The sequence below is a fragment of the Hippocampus bargibanti genome, linkage group LG02 (assembly GCF_051943395.1).
Source record: "Hippocampus bargibanti isolate YZ-2025 linkage group LG02, ASM5194339v1, whole genome shotgun sequence".
NCBI lineage: Eukaryota > Metazoa > Chordata > Actinopteri > Syngnathiformes > Syngnathidae > Hippocampus > Hippocampus bargibanti.
The window spans coordinates 3,772,677-3,793,111 of record NC_142735.1 but is presented as its reverse complement, the minus strand read 5'-3'; the positions used below and the strand labels follow the sequence as shown (position 1 = coordinate 3,793,111).

Genomic DNA, 20,435 nt, shown 5'->3' with positions numbered 1-20,435 from the left:
GGTTTAGCATGGTTAACACAATGTTGAGAAGCTCTGTGTTCAAGTTTCGAGTCGTACCCTTTTTAGTGGACTTGACTTCGATCCTCCCACATTCAAAAACATGTATGTTAGGTACCTCAAAATCTGTAGTTTTGTTGTGAAATGTCTGTTTATACTTAACTTTCCCAACGTTTGACTGGTGATCGATCTGAGGTGCCCTGTCTCTCAATTAATGCTGCTCGCAAAGTACAGAAAATGCATGGATGGAAAGTTGTGAGACTTTGCCACAACCTGCCTGCAATATCTCTCTGGCTGCTTCATACTTTTGAACGATTTGTGTGTCTCTGCTGGGGGGGTGGGGGATATTTACTCAGCTTCGCACAGCTGTGGGATGCAGAGCACTCTTGCACTATTGTTCCACTTTTTTAGATGAACGCAGCTGGATCCTTAAAATGCATCTGGCTTAACTTCTCTTTTTTGATGTCTTTTTTTCTTTGTCGCGATCAGTAGCTAGCTTACGAAAGTGTAAAAACAAAATACAGTATACAGTAAAGTCTCGTTATATTGATATCGGATATATCGATAGTCCTGGTTATATCGATACTATTTCTATGCACGCACAGAGAAAATTACATGCAAACAGGGTCGGATATATCGATAGTCCCAGTTATATCGATATTTTTTCGGACTCCCTTGAATATCGATATAACGATACTTTACTGTATTTGAATCTGAGAGAATGTACATGTCAAAATATTATATCGGAATTTATTTTGTGTGAAAACTGCATGAGCTCCAAATACTTTATCTAAATGCAATTCTCACACATTCGAAGCATGTTTGGTTGAGTAAAGACTCTAAAATGCTAAATTGTCCATAGGTATGAATGTGAGTTTATTGGGGTCTTCCCTTAGTGACCATTGCAGGGTAAGGTGGAATAAGCCATAATGAACCAGTAACCCATAGGAGGACAAATTGTATCTAAAAGAGAATGGGCATTCAGTTCAAACATTGAAAGTTTTTAAGGATGTTGCGGAAATGTTAATATACAAATTAACTTTGTGGTTCGGCGCCCCGTTGGTCGATTGGTTAGCACATTTTCCGCGCAGTGCATGTGTGGATTTTTTCTGGGTACTCCGGTTTCCCCACCACATTTCAAAAACATGCCTCGCAGGTTAATTGTACACTCTTTAAATTATTGTTTTTATTGTAAAGTGTCCTTGGGTGTTTTGAAAGGCGCTTGAAGTTAAATGTTTTATTATTATTTTATTACTCGTGAAGTGTAACTGTGATTGTGAATAGACCCCTGCAGTCCCGTATTTTATTTTTCTGAGCGTGTACAAATATTATATTGTCTCTTTATTCAAAGGTTTATGTCAACAATCTAATGACAAACAATGACAGAGAGAACAATTGAATGGTCCCCCACAGTAGCGGGCCGTGGATTTCATCACTAGGCCTTCAGTAGTGCTATGTCTGAATCAATCCAAACTGAAAATATATTTGCTTATGCAGCTCTCTACTGATACAGTGTGTGAGCTCTGGCCAGTATGCCAGTATGCCAGTGATGGCGAGTGACTAGCCAATCATGTGACTTGCCAATCATAGTTTGCGATAACTCCGACATTGCCATCGCCTTCCAGCATCCAGTTGCCAACTCGAAATCTGATTGATTAAAGCAACAATTTCATCAACACTTATTTAATCCTCTAGGGGCTTCAGAACTGATTGGGTAGGCACCCAGGTAGATTTCTGACCCTGGTAACAAATGATGGGAAAAATGTGATTGGTTAATTGCTTAAATATGAAAACACACATGTGGCAAAGTAATGAAAGGAAGCTGAAAGACAATTTGGAATTATTTCATAAGAATTCATGGACAAAATATAATTAACATCAGTCCGTGATTCAGATATATTTTAGGCCAGCAGAGAAGACTTTGCAGGCATAGATGGTCTGCCACGAGTACCCCATGAGATGGCAGAAAGTACATACATGATCCACCTATCCATTTTCGTCACATTTTTTTGTCTAGTTGTGTGACATATTGTTTTCTACTGTACAATATTGGCTCATACTAGATGGAAATCAAAGTCAGCTTTATTGTCAAATATGCTAATATGCATGACATACAGCACAGATGAAATTACTGTCCTCGCTGACCCAGCGTGCAAGGCACTTAACAAACATCATAAACATGAAAACGGCAATTTGCCGAGAGAGAGGGGGAGCCGCTGCGTGTTCACGCGCCGCCATCTTGGGAAAAAGATCATGATAAATCCATCTAACTATTGACATTTTGTCCCACTAACCAAAACATGCAAAGAAGTAGTGGGATAACATGGCTTTCAGGAAGACGTTTTTCTGTAACTTCCTTGATCATAATCTGTGACATCCACACACATGCAAATTTACACATTCTTTTCCTCAAATAATATTGTTTGTAGTCCAGAGTTGAGTTACTAGTGTACGTAATCATATGTAAGGCCATTATCCTTGCTATCATCGGTCATCATCAATTCTACCGACTGATCCGTTCTTATACAACTTGACTGCACCCCGTTACATCAGCAGTTCCTCCACCCCCCCCTTGTCTCCTTGCTCTTTTCCCGTTGGTGGGGTCATCAGCGCCGTGCTCTCCACTGGAGACAGTGTGATGAATGGCGACGCGGCACTGCCAATGGGCTGCAACGTAAACCGTAAACAAGAGTGTGGACGGAAAAGCGGGGGTTAAAGTGGGGTTATAAGCAAAGTGACACCCAAACTGGGGGAGCGCGATAGATTGGTCCGATGCAAAGGACAAACACTAAAAGTTAAAAATGTCTTATTTTGAAAGAAATAATCGGCTTCCTGCAATGATTTATCCAATACGCGCCGCAAGATTGAGTCGCACGCTTTTTGGTTCAAGTTGCGCGCATGCACCCTCTTAATTATGCTTATCTTACGTGTTATGTGAGCTATTAAAAATGCATTAAGCTCCAGCTCAATTATGATCTTCCAGTTGTGAATAATACATTTTTAATTGAGGATAATCCAGATACTGCAAATTGTTTGATTGCATTTGAATCCCCCTGAGGGACGTGCCAGCGGAGGGTGAGTGATAAGGAAATCATTCAGTACATTAGCAAGCTGCTCGCATGGCCAGCTGTGCCTGTCTTATTAGTGAGTAGCAAGTGACGACAGAATACACATCTTGATAGACACGACAGCAGGACCACTTTATTAATGTTTTCAATCACTTTTCCACGTCGCAAAGCTGCCATTGTTTGATACTTACATAAGATTTCCTTTCCTCTCGTAACCCTGTTTCAGGAAATCTTTTCCCCACGGCGAGTCGTTAACATCTCACAAAGTCGCCATGTCTGACTTCACTTCTCGCAAGTGGCAATCCAGGACGACAGCAGTGCTTTCCGAAGCTATTGAGCTAACTGGGGAGAAAACGGAAAGATTTTATCTACGCTTACACCGTGTTGATGACATTGTGAGGATTCTGGGTCACACTCTGGAGTAAGTGGAAGCGCTGCCGTGTTTCACAGTTGCCACCTCACTCGGTCAGAATATTAGGGTGGCTGTCTATCGAGTAAAATGTGAATTTGTTCTTTTGTTGGCGTTCGCTATACTGTACAATATTGGTTCAATTAGGCCAGGATTTCTTCACATACATTTTTTCCCCATTGCAACTCATAATATATCACATCAGCAAAACCCAAAAACATTTGCAGTCATACAAATGTGACTTTCAGGCTCCTTGGCTTGCCCGAGTTCACAAAGTATGTATTCACTATTAAAAATGTTATAATTTGGAGGAAAATAGTAATCAGCGTGCCTGTGATTTTTACATAAATTCCTGATTTTCATGTAATAAGAGAGACAGAAGACAAATACGGTTCACTTTAATAAACAATTCATTCAAAGAAGGTTTCCTCTTTTCCCCTCCAGCTAAATGCAGCTGTACTGACACAAGTCTGACCCAGATTCAAAACATAACCTCAGCTACAACTCTGCACATGGACTCAATCCAAAGATTCTACTCGGTACAAAAAGTCTTCTCGGAAACGACTGTGTCAGAATTTGCACAATTTGGTGATGGTGGACCCCAAAAATGCAGGCAGGGGGAGGAGCAGGGCGCTTAGAAATGAAATGGATTATTATTATGATTATTATTTGACAAATTCGTCTGTATAAGCTCTCAGTCGTACAGGTGTGGTCCATCGATGAAAAGGTTTCTTCAGCTGTCATCTGTACTTCTTTGAAGGTGTCGGAGGTTTTTTTGTCAGTGAACTAAAGTATTTTGCTGGGAGTGCCGGCCCTATATATATCCCTACTGTCCAGACGTGGCGGGGCCATACTGCTATGATTGGTCCCTGCTCTCAGGTTGAGGGGAGCAGAGGACTACTCCCTGCGGCTACACTGATTACTTCTATTTTCCTGACTGATTACTTCTATTGTCCTGCCCGAGTATGAGGTCTATGACAGGTATCACCTCATCAGCATAACTAAGAAGTCTGTTGTACGAACGATCCAAATTGAAAATCGCCCGGAACAAAATCTCAAACAAAAAGGTCATCAGAACAAAAAGTCCAAAGTAGCAAACAAACCATGAGCAAAACATGTCAAGATGAAACAAATATGACAGGCTGAAGTAAACAGTTACCCTGACACTGAATGGCAGTGCCGGGAGTCCTTTTAACTGCCACTAATTAAAACGACCAACACCTGAGCAGCTGCAGGCGGGGCCGTACAGAGCCACCCATTGGTCGTAAACCAAAACGTGACAGACTGTAGGCAGAACACAAGCAGAGACAGTGGTTAAAGATTCCCTTGCTGAAAAAGCTGTTGCTGATGTTCAATATCTTGAAATGAAATACAAACCTTGAAAATATGGACACAATACTGCTCGGGGGCTATACTCTCTCACAGGGGCCGGGACTGCGGGGGTTATTTTCATTTAAGAAATGTGGTTATTATTGTCATAGTACCACATCATTGTTGATCCCTTCTGCCAGTGTGCTTGAGGAGGTTAAGTCAAGGACAGTCCACGGCCCCGTATTTGCAGTAACTATTCATGCATCTATGATGCACGTGGGACCACTCGCTAGCCAATCACTCATACAGCAGAACTTCCACAGTGGGTCAACTTATAAGTTGCCGTTGCCCTGATCCTTTTTGTGTGTGTCTCCAGCTGGTGGCAGTCGAGGGCACTCCCCCCAGTGCGCACACCCGCTGACAATGTGCATACCAATTAGCCTTGTATTTAAAAGACAACCGACATCACTCTTGTGTTTCCTAACTGACATCAGAAAAACGTTTTATAGCATCTAAAATACCCAAAACACGCAGTATGATATTTTCAGTCAAATGCAAAAAACACCAATAAAAATTACTTAGTGTCCAAAATCTGCAAAAAATTGAGCTGCGAATTGGGCATTTTCAGAAAGTCCCGCCCCCAGTTCGCGACGTCACGCCAAGACGTCTCGCATTGCTCGAGAATCAAAACAATGGATTCAGATTCGGATAATATGCTTTCTTGTTACACATCCAGTTATGAATATGATTCAAATAGTTCTGAAGAGGAAAGCATACACGTTTGCAATCGATTAAAGAATTTATACCGTGCCATTTTGAGGCAACATTGGGGGGAAATGTATCACCAAAAAAGAGGCAGAAAATGGCCACCGAGTTCCTGTGAGGAATGAATCAGCCCGTTTCCACAGGCTGATAAATTCCTTACATGGAGCTTGGACGCCCTCTTCTGGCTCTTTCTGGTGCAACACGACATTTTCAGACCAAACAAGTCCAGCAAAATGCATTGACGTGATGGAAGGACTGCTACAATGTGTCCTTTTTTCGTTCAGGGGCGTTCCTTCAGTGACGTAGGGTGAGGACTCGTCACCAACTCAAAAACAAGACTTCCGGAATATTCAGCGCAAGTCTTAAAACGTAAAATATAGCTATATGCGGTGGAATCTTTGTAAAATACACTCAGTAGAAGCCATTTTACAAATTATGGACACAAATTGTCCGGAGACGTCGGTTGTCCTTTAAGGGCTGTCACGGTGTCAAGCCTTTGTTGGATTAATCCTCACCTTGCTCATGATTAGGGCTTTAAATGTTGACTTCTCTAGACCAGGTGTAGGGAACCTATACCCCGCAAGCCTTTTTTGGCTCTTTTGATGATTGCATCTGGCTCGCCGATAAAACTAGATACATGATCCTGCGACTAAAGTGTCCTTGAGAGTTTTGAAAGGCGCTGAGAAATTAAATGTATTATTATTATAATCTCGCTTTTTCGCTGTACATTTCCTGTTTGAGCGGCAGTTGGCGGAAAGCACAATTTTGATTGGATGATACTGACGCCGGTTGGCGGAAAGCGCCATTTTGTTTGGATGATACTGACCTATGGCCGTTGATGTCAAAACAGGTAAACACCCCCTTTTAAATAAGCCTGACAAGTAAAAAAAACTGTGGAGAGAAAAAGTTCTGAGAGTCCCATTGTGTTCCAAACCCTTCTGTTTGCCATCCTGAGAGGCTGAATAGCATTGATGTCTGTTTATGTGAACACATTGATAGAAGATTAATAAATCTTTGACCTACCTTGGGCAATCCAATCACGGTCCACTTCTAGCTATCATTATGTTGAAATGAATGCGGCTGGGTTTCAAAGTCAATCACTGATGACGCTTGGATTATCGCTTCAAGGTTGTCTGGTGCGCAGTGATAGATTTTGGTTCTTGGGGTGAACCTCCTCATCACTCTACTTGCCCTTCACATTTAAGCTCGCCATCCCCATCATCTCAACACCTGAATATAACTAAATAAGGTTTTTGTTATAGGTTCATCCTAAATATACAATGTTAGTGTTGCCAACTAAAGTCCTATCTCAAATTTGCTCAGTCCTTTCAGGAGGAAAAATAGCTTTTGTTTTGACTTAAACGAAACAATGGCAATTGTAAGAATGAACCCGGTCCACAGTGGGTGTTCCAGCTTTATTATTCGAGGATTTTTAACCCTCGAGCTTGATCTTGTCACGTTCATCATGGCGGCACGACATCACCGGACACAAGTGACACGTAGGCACCAAAGTTGTTTGAGTGGGATTTTTTTTTAGATGTTAGACACAGCTGGGTTTGATCTATTTTAGATTAGACCTTTGACAGGACAAACCGAACGCCATTATACTTGCATTTTATTTTTAATAACAGGCATATTTATGTCTGTAATTACATATTATTGCTATTTGATCATATGTACCCCGAGGACAAAGAAAATATTTTACACCATTCAAACTTACAGCCAAATAGATATACTGTAAACCTAAAGAGGCTTTTTCTAAACCTTGTTTTTGTTAGCCTTGCTCTGCCTTTCTATTCATCCATCTGGTCTATTTTGGTATCTCTTTTGTTAACTGCTCGTCAAATCCTGGACCGTGCTACACCTCGGATCTAATGCTCTTTGCAACCCATCTGTCAATAAGAGCGCCACTGCCTTCTGACGTGGTCGTGCAATGCCATGTTATTCTACAAAGGTGACAAATAAAACATACATGTTTTCCCTGGGCTGACACATGCACTCTGCCTGCAACTTCTGTCACTGTGTAAAAAGAAATGGCAAGCAGGAATCAACTCAGGTGTGATCACGCTAATTTTGTCAGCTTGAGTAAATTCATCTGTTTGCATATACTTCTCCAATAATGCACAAAATGGAATCCACTGCAATCCTGTTGTGCCCGGTTAGTTGAGAAATTTCTTCATGTTACACTCCTGAATTATCCAGGCAGTGGTGGATCCCACACATGCAAAAATCGTAAGACCGACAAAGTATAAATAATGACGCTGGTCAACAAACTAAGATAAAACACTTACAAAAGCAAGGAAATTATTCATACAGTACATCCTCTCAAAAAGACAAGAGAATCAAATCGCGACAAATACAAAGTGCGAATAGCTGACTAAACAAAATGACTACAATTGAACCGTTTGTCAACATTTCCTGTTTGTTTTCACAACGATCACATTTCAAAGTCCCTAAAAGATTTTAGGTTGGGTTTCTATTTGCTTATTTTGTTTTCAATGAACACTTCCATAACACAAACTTCATTATCACAAGCAGATTTTGTCCACAAAATAGTGAAAAGTCTTTCATAACAATGATTTAGCGCCGCTACCTTACTTATCGCTTAGCTGCGCTATTGATCAATTCGTACATTGTTGTACTTCCGGAGGCATGGCTCCGTCCTGGGCATGTCGTTTGAAAACGTGGCTTGTAAACGGAAAAAAAATCTCACTGTCTTGGAAGGCTGAAGTATGCACTCAACATTGAAGGGGAAAATTGTCTTACAGATGAAGCTAAGGCAGGACTTCAAATTGGCAAAGTCAACGTTTTCAACAATCATCCAATGGTAATAATGTTATGGCAGAGTTCGAGGCCAACAGAATGAAAGATGATGAGTATTTTCGGAGATGTAGTCCGAACGCTGTGTTGTTCAAGTGTTTGTTTCATATCCGCTCTGCGAGAATAATCTTTCTCTTCATAATGTATACACGTAATTGGCATGTTTATACTGTAAGATATGTTCATGTTCACCAAGATGGTGCCGTGGGAGTGGCTGCCTTTCTAGCAGCTCATGTATTTTGTTTTTCTACTTGTTTCATTCCTTTCATCTTCCTTTCAAAACTTTGCTGCTGTGAAATGTAAATTTCTCCAGTGCGAGACGATAAAGGTAAATCCAATCCAAATCAAATCCAATGCAAACTGTTGCTCTAACCAATCAGATTTCCAGTTGGCAACCCAAAACGGGTACCAACACCTTCTTTAAGGCGCTGGTCAACGTTAGAGTTTTTGCAAACTATGATTGGCCAGTCAGTAGCCAATCGTAGTTTGCGAAAACTGCTCTGATATCAGCAACTGTATCAGTAGCGAGCTGTATAAATAAATAGGTTATGTTGATTTAATCGCAGTTTTATCAACCCACAATGGCTGAAGTAGGAGAAGAAATGGATTTGGTTGGAGATTTAATATTCAAGCCATTTTCAAGACGGACTTTTCAAGAAAAAATGGACATCATTAAGAAAAGTCGTTCAGTTATTTCCTGGCTAATGGTACCCTCCAGTGGACTTGTAGTAAATCACACCACACTTTTTTTCAGTCTGGATTGATTCCGACGTAGCACTACTGAAGGCCTAGCGATGAAATCCACGGCTCTCCACTGGTTAATTAATCTCACAGTTTCCCAATGGCACATTTCCTGAAACAGGAAAAAATATTTACGTGGATGTTTTAATTTTCACATTTGATGAGTGGGCAAGCATTCGAGAGACAACTAGTTGGATACAAGAAATGAAAGTCTTCTTTGAAATTCCAATATTTTATATAGAAACCAATTCCAAGTTGTAGTACTGTCATACAAAAGTGGTGTTTGATTGTTAACAGTTAACAATTTGACACATACATATTATCCATCCATTTTCTGAACCACTTTATCCTCACGAGGGTAGCAGGGAAGGCTGGAGCCTATCCCTGCTGTCTTCAGGCAATAGTCCAGGGACACCCTAAACTGGTTCCCAGCCAATTGCAGGGCACACACAGACGAACAACAACATACACATTCGCACAGGGAGACCGAACCCACGACCTTTGCACTGTAAATTCGCTGCGCAAACCGGGCAATGCGAGACTGTTGTAAAACCATTTTAAATAAAGGGAAGGCAGAAATGATGAGGTTGAAAATGGAACTGAAAATGAATGTTTTTGGCTAAGAACACAAAGACTTGACCTGCATGGTGTGATGCACTGACAGCTTCAGAACAAAATTCTGATTTCAGGTCTGACAGCGCCTTCTAATATTATGTCAACCAGTGATCACATGCTAAATTGTATTTGATCCACATTTTCTAAAAGCAGATTGGCGACATACTTTTTAAAATCGACGGTATCTCCCTGGCATGGTGCTGCACGCCTAGTGTTAGCCCGATGGTACCGAATTGAGCAGTGTCTGGCGTACGCTGGCCAGTTGTGGGATTATCTATTCCACAGGCCTCTCTCAGTACCGCAGCGCTCCCTGGCATAGCAGCGAAGAGTCCTAATCTCAATCCCCAAATCCTCTTCCTCTCATCTGGACACTCTCTCCATGCAAAGATATGAAGTAAGCATGCTCACACGGACAGTTTGCCCGTAGCCGGGCTACTTGCGCAGTCCAACCAGGATCTGGGCAGGGTCATCGCCTTCAAGTCAATAACACACACAGAGCAGCATCTCTGTTCAAAGGCAATCCGGCTGGCATTCGTGTGTGTGTGGGGGGGGGGGGGGGTGCTTGGACCCCTCTGCGGATGAGTCAGTGCTCAGGGCGAGATGTGAGTCATTTTTTGTTTAGACTTACTGTCTCAATGTTGTGGCCTCCTGGAAATTGTTTGTGGCAGCCCAGCAGGATGGAGAAGGCCTTGCGAAAATCTGCATTGAAGGCATAGATGATGGGGTTGAGGGAGGAATTAGCCCATCCGAACCACACAAACACATCAAAAGTGGTGGGGCTGATGCAGGGGAAAGCCTCCCCTCCGCTCGACTGCTCGCAGAAGGGCACCATGCAGTTGAGCACGAAAAACGGGAGCCAACAGCACACAAACACGCCCATGATCATGGAAAGCGTCTTCAGTACTTTGGTTTCTCTCTTGAAGGTCATTTTGAACGAGCTCTCCGAATCGGCCATGCTCGAACCTCCGCCCATGCTGTCGTGCCGGTTCTTGGCGCTCTCGGCCGCTCGTTCCAAGGCGGTGATCCTCCTTATTTGCCTTTGCGCTATGCGGTATATTTGGGTGTATGTGACCAGCATGATGGCTACTGGGATGTAGAAGCTAATGAGCGAGGTGGAAATAGCGTAGGTCCTGTTCAGGCTGGAGTCGCAGTTCTCTGATGTCACATTCGATCTCAGAAAGGCGGTAGAAGAAAGTGAGCCGAAAGACGTGGTTCGAGCCTTGTGCCAGTTGAGCTGCACTGGAATGAACGAAATGAGGACAGAAAGCGTCCACGCCACGCTAATCATCACAAACGCCACATTGGGTGTCATTTTGCGCTTGTAGCGAAAGGGGCTGGAGATAGCCCAGTAGCGGTCCAGACTGATGACGCAGAGATTGAGAATAGAAGCTGTCGAGCACATGATGTCGAAGGCCACCCAGGTATCGCAGAAAGAACCGAATGGCCAGAATCCAGCGATCTCGCTCACCGCCTTCCAAGGCATCACCAAAATGGCCACCAGGAGGTCCGACACAGCCAGCGAGATAACAAAAAAGTTGGTGACTTTGGTGCGCAAGTGGCGGAACTTGGTGACGGCTGCGCACACTAATGTGTTGCCCAACAGTGTGGTGAGGATCAGCAGCGAGAGGAAACAACCGGTCAGGACTTGACTTGAGGAAGCCTCGTCCAAAGAGTCGTTGTCGAAGGCTGTTGTGATGTTCCTTATATCCATCCCTGAATGTGTCATTCAGGTCGTATTGCAGAGAGCCATCACACTTGCAGGTTAACATGCCTCCAGGCTTCCCTGACGTAGAATCACTTTATCTTCTGCTAATAGATGAAAGAGGCGCTTCCCGGGGCTTTGCCACTCGAGAGGAGGTATGAGCCCTTGATAGATTAGATATGACATCGTTTTTGCTTCTGTGCTCAACAGGTAACAGTAATTCAATTCCCCAGTGTAACCAAAGCTGTGCAGTTTTGGAGATCACATGTCTTCCCGGTGAGGTCATCGACAAGCCTGTGGATGAACAACAAGAGTGAAATAACACTTTTTGTTAGCCATTTTCATCCCAAAACACTTTTATAAAATGACATCGATCATTTCGTGCCTTGACTCAATTAATTCATATATTGCCAGACGCGCAAAAATGTGTCTACTCTAGTGCCAGGGTATTTGTCATTGTCACTCAAATTCCAGGACCCACACAATATTGAGTTTTAGGACTACATACACATTCAATGCAGCGAAGAAACCTTAGACGCTTTTCTTTCATTAGAAAAATAGAGTTGATTCCAAAATTATATGGGTCTGTAGTTATATGAGCTTGAAATGAGGGCGCCTGTCCAAAATACAATCCAATAAATGTATATTGGTTTATATAGCGCTTCAACAACACATAGACGAACAACAACACACATGGGAAAAAAAACAGAAATGCTGCCCTGTTGTGGACGGGAAAAAAGGCCATGGTCAGCGCTTTATCAGCACCAAAAACAAAAAAAAAACTAACCAATTTGGGAATAGCGCTCCTCGTCATATTTTCAATTCCCGAATACATTCGGGAATGGCAGTGAATGAGCTAATGAACTGATTCGGCTACTCGATTACCATATTTCCCCGTGTATAAGGCGCACCCAAGAGCCTTAATTTTCTTCAAAAGATGTCCCTGCGCCTTATATGTTAAGTAATATTGAGCCATAGCAGATCTCACAACTACTGTCTGCAATCACTAACTCCATTTCCCTCTTTCAAAGAAGTCGTGTGTAACCCCAGTGTAACCCCTTATAATGTGATGTGCCTTTTATTTAGAAACTTTTTATCTATTTATATATTATCTTTGGAAAACTTTTTTATTCATTGAAGATGTGAGTTTTATGCCGGTACGCCTTATATATGGAACAAATAGAAAATACACCATTCATTGGTGGTGCGCCTCATACTCTGGTATGCCTTATACACTGAAAACACAGTAGTCAGGTTGTCATTTTAGCACACCGCTCTTTATAAGGGCAATTGTACTTTTTCCTCAAATGTTTTTACCTCATTTGATGAATATAAGCGAATATGACCCAGTGCACACAGCAACATCCTGGCAAACGACAGCCACATCGACACTTTTATCTTACTGTGAGTTTCAATAAGAATTAGCATTAGTATTGCACACATTTTGTCACCAACTTTTCCACCAGCACTTATTTAAGTGAAGTGTCCATTTTGCGCACCGTTACATTTAAAGTACAACCGACATCACTTTTTTTGTTTCCGAACTGACATCAGAAAAACGCTTTATAGCAAACACGCAGTATGATATTTTTAGTCAAATGCAAAACACCAATAAAAATGACTTAAGGTGTCTAAAAAGTACTTCAATTTGAAACCGGAAGTGGCCAGTTTCAGAAGGTCCCACCACCTTGTTCGTGGTGTCGCGCCAAGACGTCTTGCCTAGCTCGAGAATCAAAACAATGGCTTCAGATTCGGAGAATATGCTTTCTTGTTACTCATCCAGTTATGAATATGATTCAAATAGTTCTGAAGAAGAAAGCATACATGTTGGCAATCGCTAAAATAATTTATTCCCTGTCATTTCGAGGTATCGGGGGGGCGGGGTGAGCACCCAAAAGAGGCGTCAATAGATCAATAGATGCTCGGTGCAACACACACAAGGATTCACCACCGCATTATTGATGTGTTTTCCTTCTAATTCAGACCAAACGAAGACCAAACAAAGACCAAACAAAGTACCGCAAAATGCATTGACGTGACTGAAAGGAATACTACAATGTGTCCTTTTTCGGTCAGGGGCGTTCCTTCAGTGACGTGACGTGAGGACTCGTCCCCAACTCAAAAACAAGACTTCCGGAATATTCAGTGCGAGTCTTAAAATGTAAAATATAACTATATGCGATGGAATCTTTGGAAAATACGCTCAGTAAATGTCATTTGAAGCGATTTTACAAATTCTGGACAGAGGCGTCGCTTGTCCTTTAATCTGGAATAAAACTATTAAACATTTCGAGTTGCACATACCTTCCTTCACATCCAGTTGTAAGTGTGCTCATCATCTTTAAATTCTCATGCCAAAAGAACGCAGTGTTTTCACCTAATCTTGCATTTTGAGCAAAACGGCACCAAATCCAGGTCGTCAACATCCACGAGCCCAAACATTCTTTACAGTCCCGTTATTAGCATGTGATTCAACATCCCGCGGATTGAGGTCTGCGCGCTCACGCAGCTTCAGCGCGTCTCTGCGGACAAGCTCGGTGACATGTGCGCTCTTTCACCTCCCCGCCTCCCTCACAGGCGTGCTGTAGTCTGCTGACCCGTTCCATTTAAGACACGGTGAACACGCAAATTAACCATGTTGGCGTAGCTTTTCTCATACCGCTTGAAACCCCAAACACAAAAATCCAGGACCAAATCTGATCTGTTGTTTTCCAATAGTAATTGCTTGTTTACGTAAAAATAAACCATCCTAATAATCAACATCTGCCACTGCATTTAAATAGATAAACTATATAGAGTAGAGAGAGAGAGAGAGAGACAGAGAGAGAGAGAAATAGAGTGAGAAAGAAATGAAGAGGGACATATATAGGGTGTGTGAGAGAGAGGGAGAAAGAGGGACAGAGAGGGGAAGAGAGAGAGAAAGGAATAGGGACAGAGGTGGGTGAGAAAGGGGAAGAGGGAGGAAGGGTAAGAGAGAGAGAGGAAGAGGGACAGAGATTGGGTGGTGAGAGAGAGAGGGGGAAGAGGGACAGAGATAGGGTGGTTGAGAGAGGGATACAGAGATTTTTCCAACAGTTAGCCCGAGTTAAGGGTGTATCACTGTCAAAGTTCTATGAAATTCCCACTCAAGTTACCCAACGGAATGAGGACACCAAGCCAGGCAAGGAGGACACTGGCCCACTGTCGCTATCTTGCGGACAAACGCGTTACCCGCACTTAAGGAAAAGACCCCCTTTGACGAGTGAGATGTTTAAAAATAAATTCATTTTGACACGTGAAACGGAGGGAAACTGTAACCTTGCGACTTGAGTCACCTCCGACATACAAATCCCAGCAAATCTGTCTTCATCATCACCACAGTGGCCGTTTGTTTGATTCACTTCATTGCATGTAGCGCGTAATGGAATTCAGAACAATCGTGACATACCAGCTGTCGTCGCACATCCACGCATGTTGTGATGGGATCTGGAGCGACAGCTTTTAGCCTTTTCACTCTCAAGCATCCAGATGATGAGCAGTTTACAAGATTGATCATGAGGATAGAGGAAAAGATGCAAATAAGGGACGAAAACTAGAACAATATAGATTACTGTACCTCTTCATCTTCAATTTGCTTTTCATTGTCAGCATAAATCCTGCATGAAATTCCAATTTGTCCCATGTAAACCACAATAAGTCATTATTCTTGACTTCATATTTGAAAACTAGTTATTCATTAACTCATAGTTAATGCCAATGTGTTTTCATTTCCACAAGAGGGCAGCATTTCCCTTTTTCCATGTTAGCGCTTTGTTCCAGCTTCAACTGTTGTTAAAGCGCTATATAAACCAATATGTTTGTACAATGAGACCTCAACTTACGAACTTAATTGGTTCCCAGACAGAGTGTGTAAGGCGAAAAGTGTGTATCTCAAAAAAAAATTACCATAGGAAACCATTAAAATGGGAATAATCCGTTCCCGGGTTTCCATAAAATATACTTTTCAACTAAATAAGCCTTAAAACTACACACAACATACCTTATTCTATGTATAATAAATGTGCTATTGTATTGTAATGAAAGAAATACACTGCATTCTATCATAAAGTCGCTTTATTTACATTTGTGATGGTCATTTATGGCTTGATGGAATGGCGTTGGAGGTCGAAGGTCAAAGGGAATTGCTGTTTGGAAAGAGAGGCACATTACATGACGACTGTAATTAAAGAAATAAACTGTGCTGTAAAATAAAGTTTTATTTACCTTTTTGATGGTCGTTGATGGCTTATGGAAGGAGAGTCACCTTCCATAAGGACTGTTGGTAACTTAACCTCTGGTGCTGTTCGGTCGTGTGCTTCCGCCGAAGATCACTCCGCCAGCCGTGGTGGGTGTGTATTATGAAAATAGTGCTTATTATAAGGTTTAATTTTCATAAATTTGACGTTTGTAAAACAAAAACTTTGTAAGTTGAGGTGTTTGTAAGTTGAGGTCTCACTGTATTGCATTGTATTTTGGACAGCTGCCTTCATTTCAAGCTCATATAACTCCAGACTCATAATTTAGGAATTAACTCTTTTTTTCTGTTGAAAGAAGAGCGTCTGAGGTTTTGATAGAGATTCGACAGAATAAGAAGTTATCATATTTAAAAGTTTCATGCTGTTATATGCTTAGTCAATATGTGTTACTCGAATACACAATTGAAGCACAGACAACCCGGGGTCAATCTGAGGTCAACCGACGCAGCAAGTTAAACTGTCGTCTTTATCTAAGAGATCTGGCCTTGGACAGAATTTAGGACTTGGGAAACTCCTTTATCACCGACTTGAAACTCCTTCACAGGAAGAGCTCATTAGCCAGGTTACAAATTTATCAGTTCATGGAAGAGACAATGTGTTATTGCTTACAGCTGTTCGCGCTTAGAACGCCCAGGAGCGTGGTATTCTAATCAAGAAAACTATGTTTTACTAAAAGTTCTGTTTGTGATGTAATGCAGGGAAAGAGATGCCCATTTCACGGTAAGATCAGAGCATTGTCATCAAATGGTGAGTACAGTTTTTACTTTTTTGAATGTTGCTGTGCCGATGACCATTTTGTGTTTTGGAGCCTTTTACTGAGCGAGTTGCTTGTTCTGTAGCCACAAAGGGACTTAAGTCTTCTTGTGCCGGTCCCAAGCCCGGATAAATACAGAGGGTTGTGTCAGGAAGGGCTTTAAAAACTTGACCAAAACAAACATGCGGATCATACCTCTAAACATGGAGGACACTGATTTGCTGTGGCGACCCCTTGAAGGGAAAAGCCGAAAGGAAAAGAAGAAGATCACTTAAATTTGCATATACTCTCAATAAATAGCTTGGCAGAGGGCTGCAGAATTCAGGCGTATGTCATGAATGGCTTCATCTCCTGCCGGCAGTAAAGACAATCTTTCTGGGTTTGAGTCTTTGTCCGATCAGTGTCCGATCGAACATCTCTGACAGGTTTCTTACGCTGCATTGAATGTTTATGTAGTCCTAAAACTTAATATTCTGGGGGTCCTGGAATTTGAGTAACAATGACAAAAACCCTGACACTGGAGTGGACACATTTTTGCACGTCTGGCAGTGAATGTGTTCATTGAGTCAAGGCGCAAGCCATATAAACCAATATGTATGTATTGCATTGTATTTTGGACAGCCGCCCTCATTTCAAGCTCATATAACTCCAGACCCATATAATTTAGTAAATAACACTTTTTTTTCTCAAGAAGGAAGTGAGTTTAAGGTTTCTTATGCTGCATTGAATGTGTATGTAGTCCTAAAACTCAATATTCTGTGTGTCCTGGAATTCAAGTGACATTGCCAAAAACCATGGCGCTGGAGTGCATACACTTTTGGACGTCTGCAGTTCAGTGAAGTCTGTATTTTATTTTTATTTTTTGGGGGGAGGGGTCTTTTTTTTACGAACTATAACTTTGATGTTTTGAAAATTGCATTCAACTGCATTACAACTTGAATTTATCTCATTCACTGCCATTGCCGTATTTTTTGGGGAATTAAGAAGAAAGATGTGAGCGCCATTTACCGAATTCATTCCGGTTTAGTCTTTACTTGCGGGCGTTGCAGGGGGGCTTAGAAGCATCGGTCAGACCTCTGGCAATGTTTTTCCTCCAACAAGAGGACATCATTTACCATTTGTACAGCCGCCCCCACTTTCAATGCAGATAACTCCACATATTACATATAGAATACACTCTATAAGTGCATTCAATATGAAAAATGTGGAAAAGATTAAACATAATTGTTTCCCCAAATTTATAATGGCCTCCTGAGAAAAAACCTTCAATGTGGCCTGTGGGAAAAAATACTTTGACACCCTTAATCTACATTTTAGTGTACATGTAACTGCTATTCCACAGATTTAGTTTGCCAACCCCACCCTCCAGCGTTTCAATCTCTCTACCGAATTGACATTCTATTCGATGTCCCGTCAAGTTTTCGGAGATTAAGGTGCAGACTATTAAAAAAAAAATGCACGGGCAAAAGTTGAATCCATGAAAAGCTGCCTGCATTGCATTAATACCAGGACGTGCCACTGCTTGAGCATTGTTTGCCTATCGATGTTGTTTTGCATGAAACAATCTACATTCCTTCTCTGTCAACTAAAAAAACATTATATGACCTGATAGAAATGTGCAGACACATTCTCATATGTTTCATTTATCCTGGGAATGAAAAAAATAATGCTCTGATTATGCCGGTAGGGGAAAAAAAACGTATAAAAATACACATGATGCACATAAATGATGAAGCGTAAAACCGTCTTATTTCTATGAGGGGAAAAACAGTAGTGGAATCTCACCTCCATGCAACGTGTGTGATAGAGAATAGACAGAATACAAGTGTCAGAGATGTTCGGTCGGACACTGTGGACAAAGGCTCGAACACGGGAAGATCGTCTTTTACTGCCGGCAGGGAACACAGTCATTCATGACAGACGCCCGAATTCTGCAGCCAAGCTATTTATTGAGAGTATATGCAAATTAAAGTGATACATTAGTAAAACATAGTTTTCTTGATTAGAATACCACACCCCTGGGCGTTCCAAGCATCAAAGAGCTGTAAGCAATAAAACATAGCTATTTTAATTGGTTGTCTTTTCCATGAACTGATAAATTTGTAACCTGGCTAATGAGCTCTTCTTTCGAGGGAGTTTCAAGTCCTAAATTCTGTCCAAGGCCAGATCTCCTCGATGAAGATGACAGTTTAACTAGGCTGTGTCTGTGTCACACAGATTGACTGTGGCCATCTGCGCCTTTACTGTGGGGCTATTGTGTACTCGAGTCACACATGTTCACTAAGCATATACTAACATGAAACTTTTAAATATGATAACTTCTATTCTGTCAAATCTCTATCAACAAGTTATCGTATTTAAAAGTCCCATGCTTCGTTGGCCACCGAACACAAGGCCCACAATGGAAGCACATAATAACCTGTGGTTAATCTCAGGTGAACAAACACAGCCTGTTAAACTATATCATCTTTATTTAGGACACAGGTGTCAAAGTCAAGGCCCGCGGGCCAAATCCGGCCCTCCACATCATTTTTTTTCGGCCCGCGAAAGCAAATCAAACTTGTTAAATTCCATGATGATTGCTAAAATCTGAGCCAAAATTTCATATTTTTGGATGTCAACCACAATAAAAGTCATTATTCTTGACATCAGATTTGAAAACGAGTTATTCATTAATTTGCTGTGTGCTCTATATGTAATATTTGAAGGGATTTAAACATTCTAATGGGTTCCCCAAATTCATAACGGCCCTCGAGAGGAAACCATAACTACAATGTGGCCCGCGGCAAAAAATGACTTTGGCACCCCTGATGTAGGAGATCTGGCCTCGGACTAATTTAGGACTTGGTCAACTCCTTCACGGGACATTTGCAGTAAAAGCACCATGCAGGCTTTTTTCTGCCTTTTACAAGGATACAACGACACAATTCAGCAATGACAAATTATGTTTTATTCAAAGACAGATATAGATAAATATTTTTTCTTGCATGCGAACCATATACTTGACTTGTATGACATTTCTAGAAAAAATAAATAGATGATCAAATAAATACATAATAAAACAAACATTCATGATATGTAAATAAAGTATGTCTTAGCATTGGACTGCTTTCCACCCAGTGTCCTTTGTCATGAAAAAGATCATTAATAATGACATTGCAGCTACATTGAATTAAAAGAACCATTCATCTTTTCTTTCCGTTCAGTTTCCTCAGGAACGCCGTGTATGGTTTGAAAGGCGTTAGGCTTCGTTTGTTCTGCTCCATTTTACACTGACGCTCAACCTGAAAGAGGAAAGGAAGTTTTAGGTTTCTTTCCCAGCGTTTATGCACATACATACTGTCTATCGAAACACAACCCATATATTCAAAGTCGGAAACACTCCATGGAGATAACGCATCATAACAGCACTAAAATGCAACATTTAACTCATTCACTTCCAGACGATGTGCAAAAATGTGTCCTCTCCAGTGCCAGGGTTTTTGTCATTGTCACTCAGATTTCACGACCCACAGGATATTGAGTTTTAGGACTACATAAACCTTCAATACAGCGTAAAATACCTTAGATCCACTTCTTTCATCCGAAAATTAATTTAATTAAATTAATTCCTAAGTTATATGGGTCTGGAGTTATCTGAGCTTGAAATGGGGGCGACTGTACAAAAGTGGCCCGTGTGGCTCCCGCTGCTCACCCGCAGAAAAAAATATCCTGTGACTGTAAAGTGTCCTTGAGACTTTTGAAAGGCGCTTATAAATGAAATGTATTATTATTAATATTAAAATAATTACAGGCTTAAATGACAACCGGCGTCACTTTTTTGTTTGCTAACTGACATCAGAAAAACGTTTTATAGCATCTAAAATACCCAAAACACGCAGTATGATATTTTTAGTCAAATGCAAAACACCAATAAAAATGACTTAGTGTCTAAAAAGTACTTCAATTTGAAACCGGATGTGGCCAGTTTCAGAAGGTC

General features: G+C 41.4%; 1 protein-coding gene across 1 annotated transcript; it reads right to left on the bottom strand.

Annotated features, from left to right (window-relative positions):
- Window positions 1-10,286: 10,286 nt before the first annotated feature.
- On the bottom strand, window positions 10,287-19,761 carry LOC148901223 (D(1) dopamine receptor-like). Its single transcript, XM_089021146.1, has 2 exons — window positions 13,733-19,761; window positions 10,287-11,722 (listed from the first exon to the last, which is right to left on the bottom strand). Exon 2 carries the CDS (start codon window positions 11,450-11,452, stop codon window positions 10,334-10,336), a length of 1,119 nt encoding a protein of 372 aa, XP_088877272.1. The 5' UTR covers window positions 11,453-11,722; window positions 13,733-19,761; the 3' UTR covers window positions 10,287-10,333.
- Between the last annotated feature and the right edge of the window lie 674 nt (window positions 19,762-20,435).

What these genes read in the sequence shown, in the direction of transcription:
- LOC148901223 (XM_089021146.1), bottom strand. Translation starts at nt 11,452, where the DNA reads ATGACACATTCAGGGATGGATATAAGGAACATCACAACAGCCTTCGAC.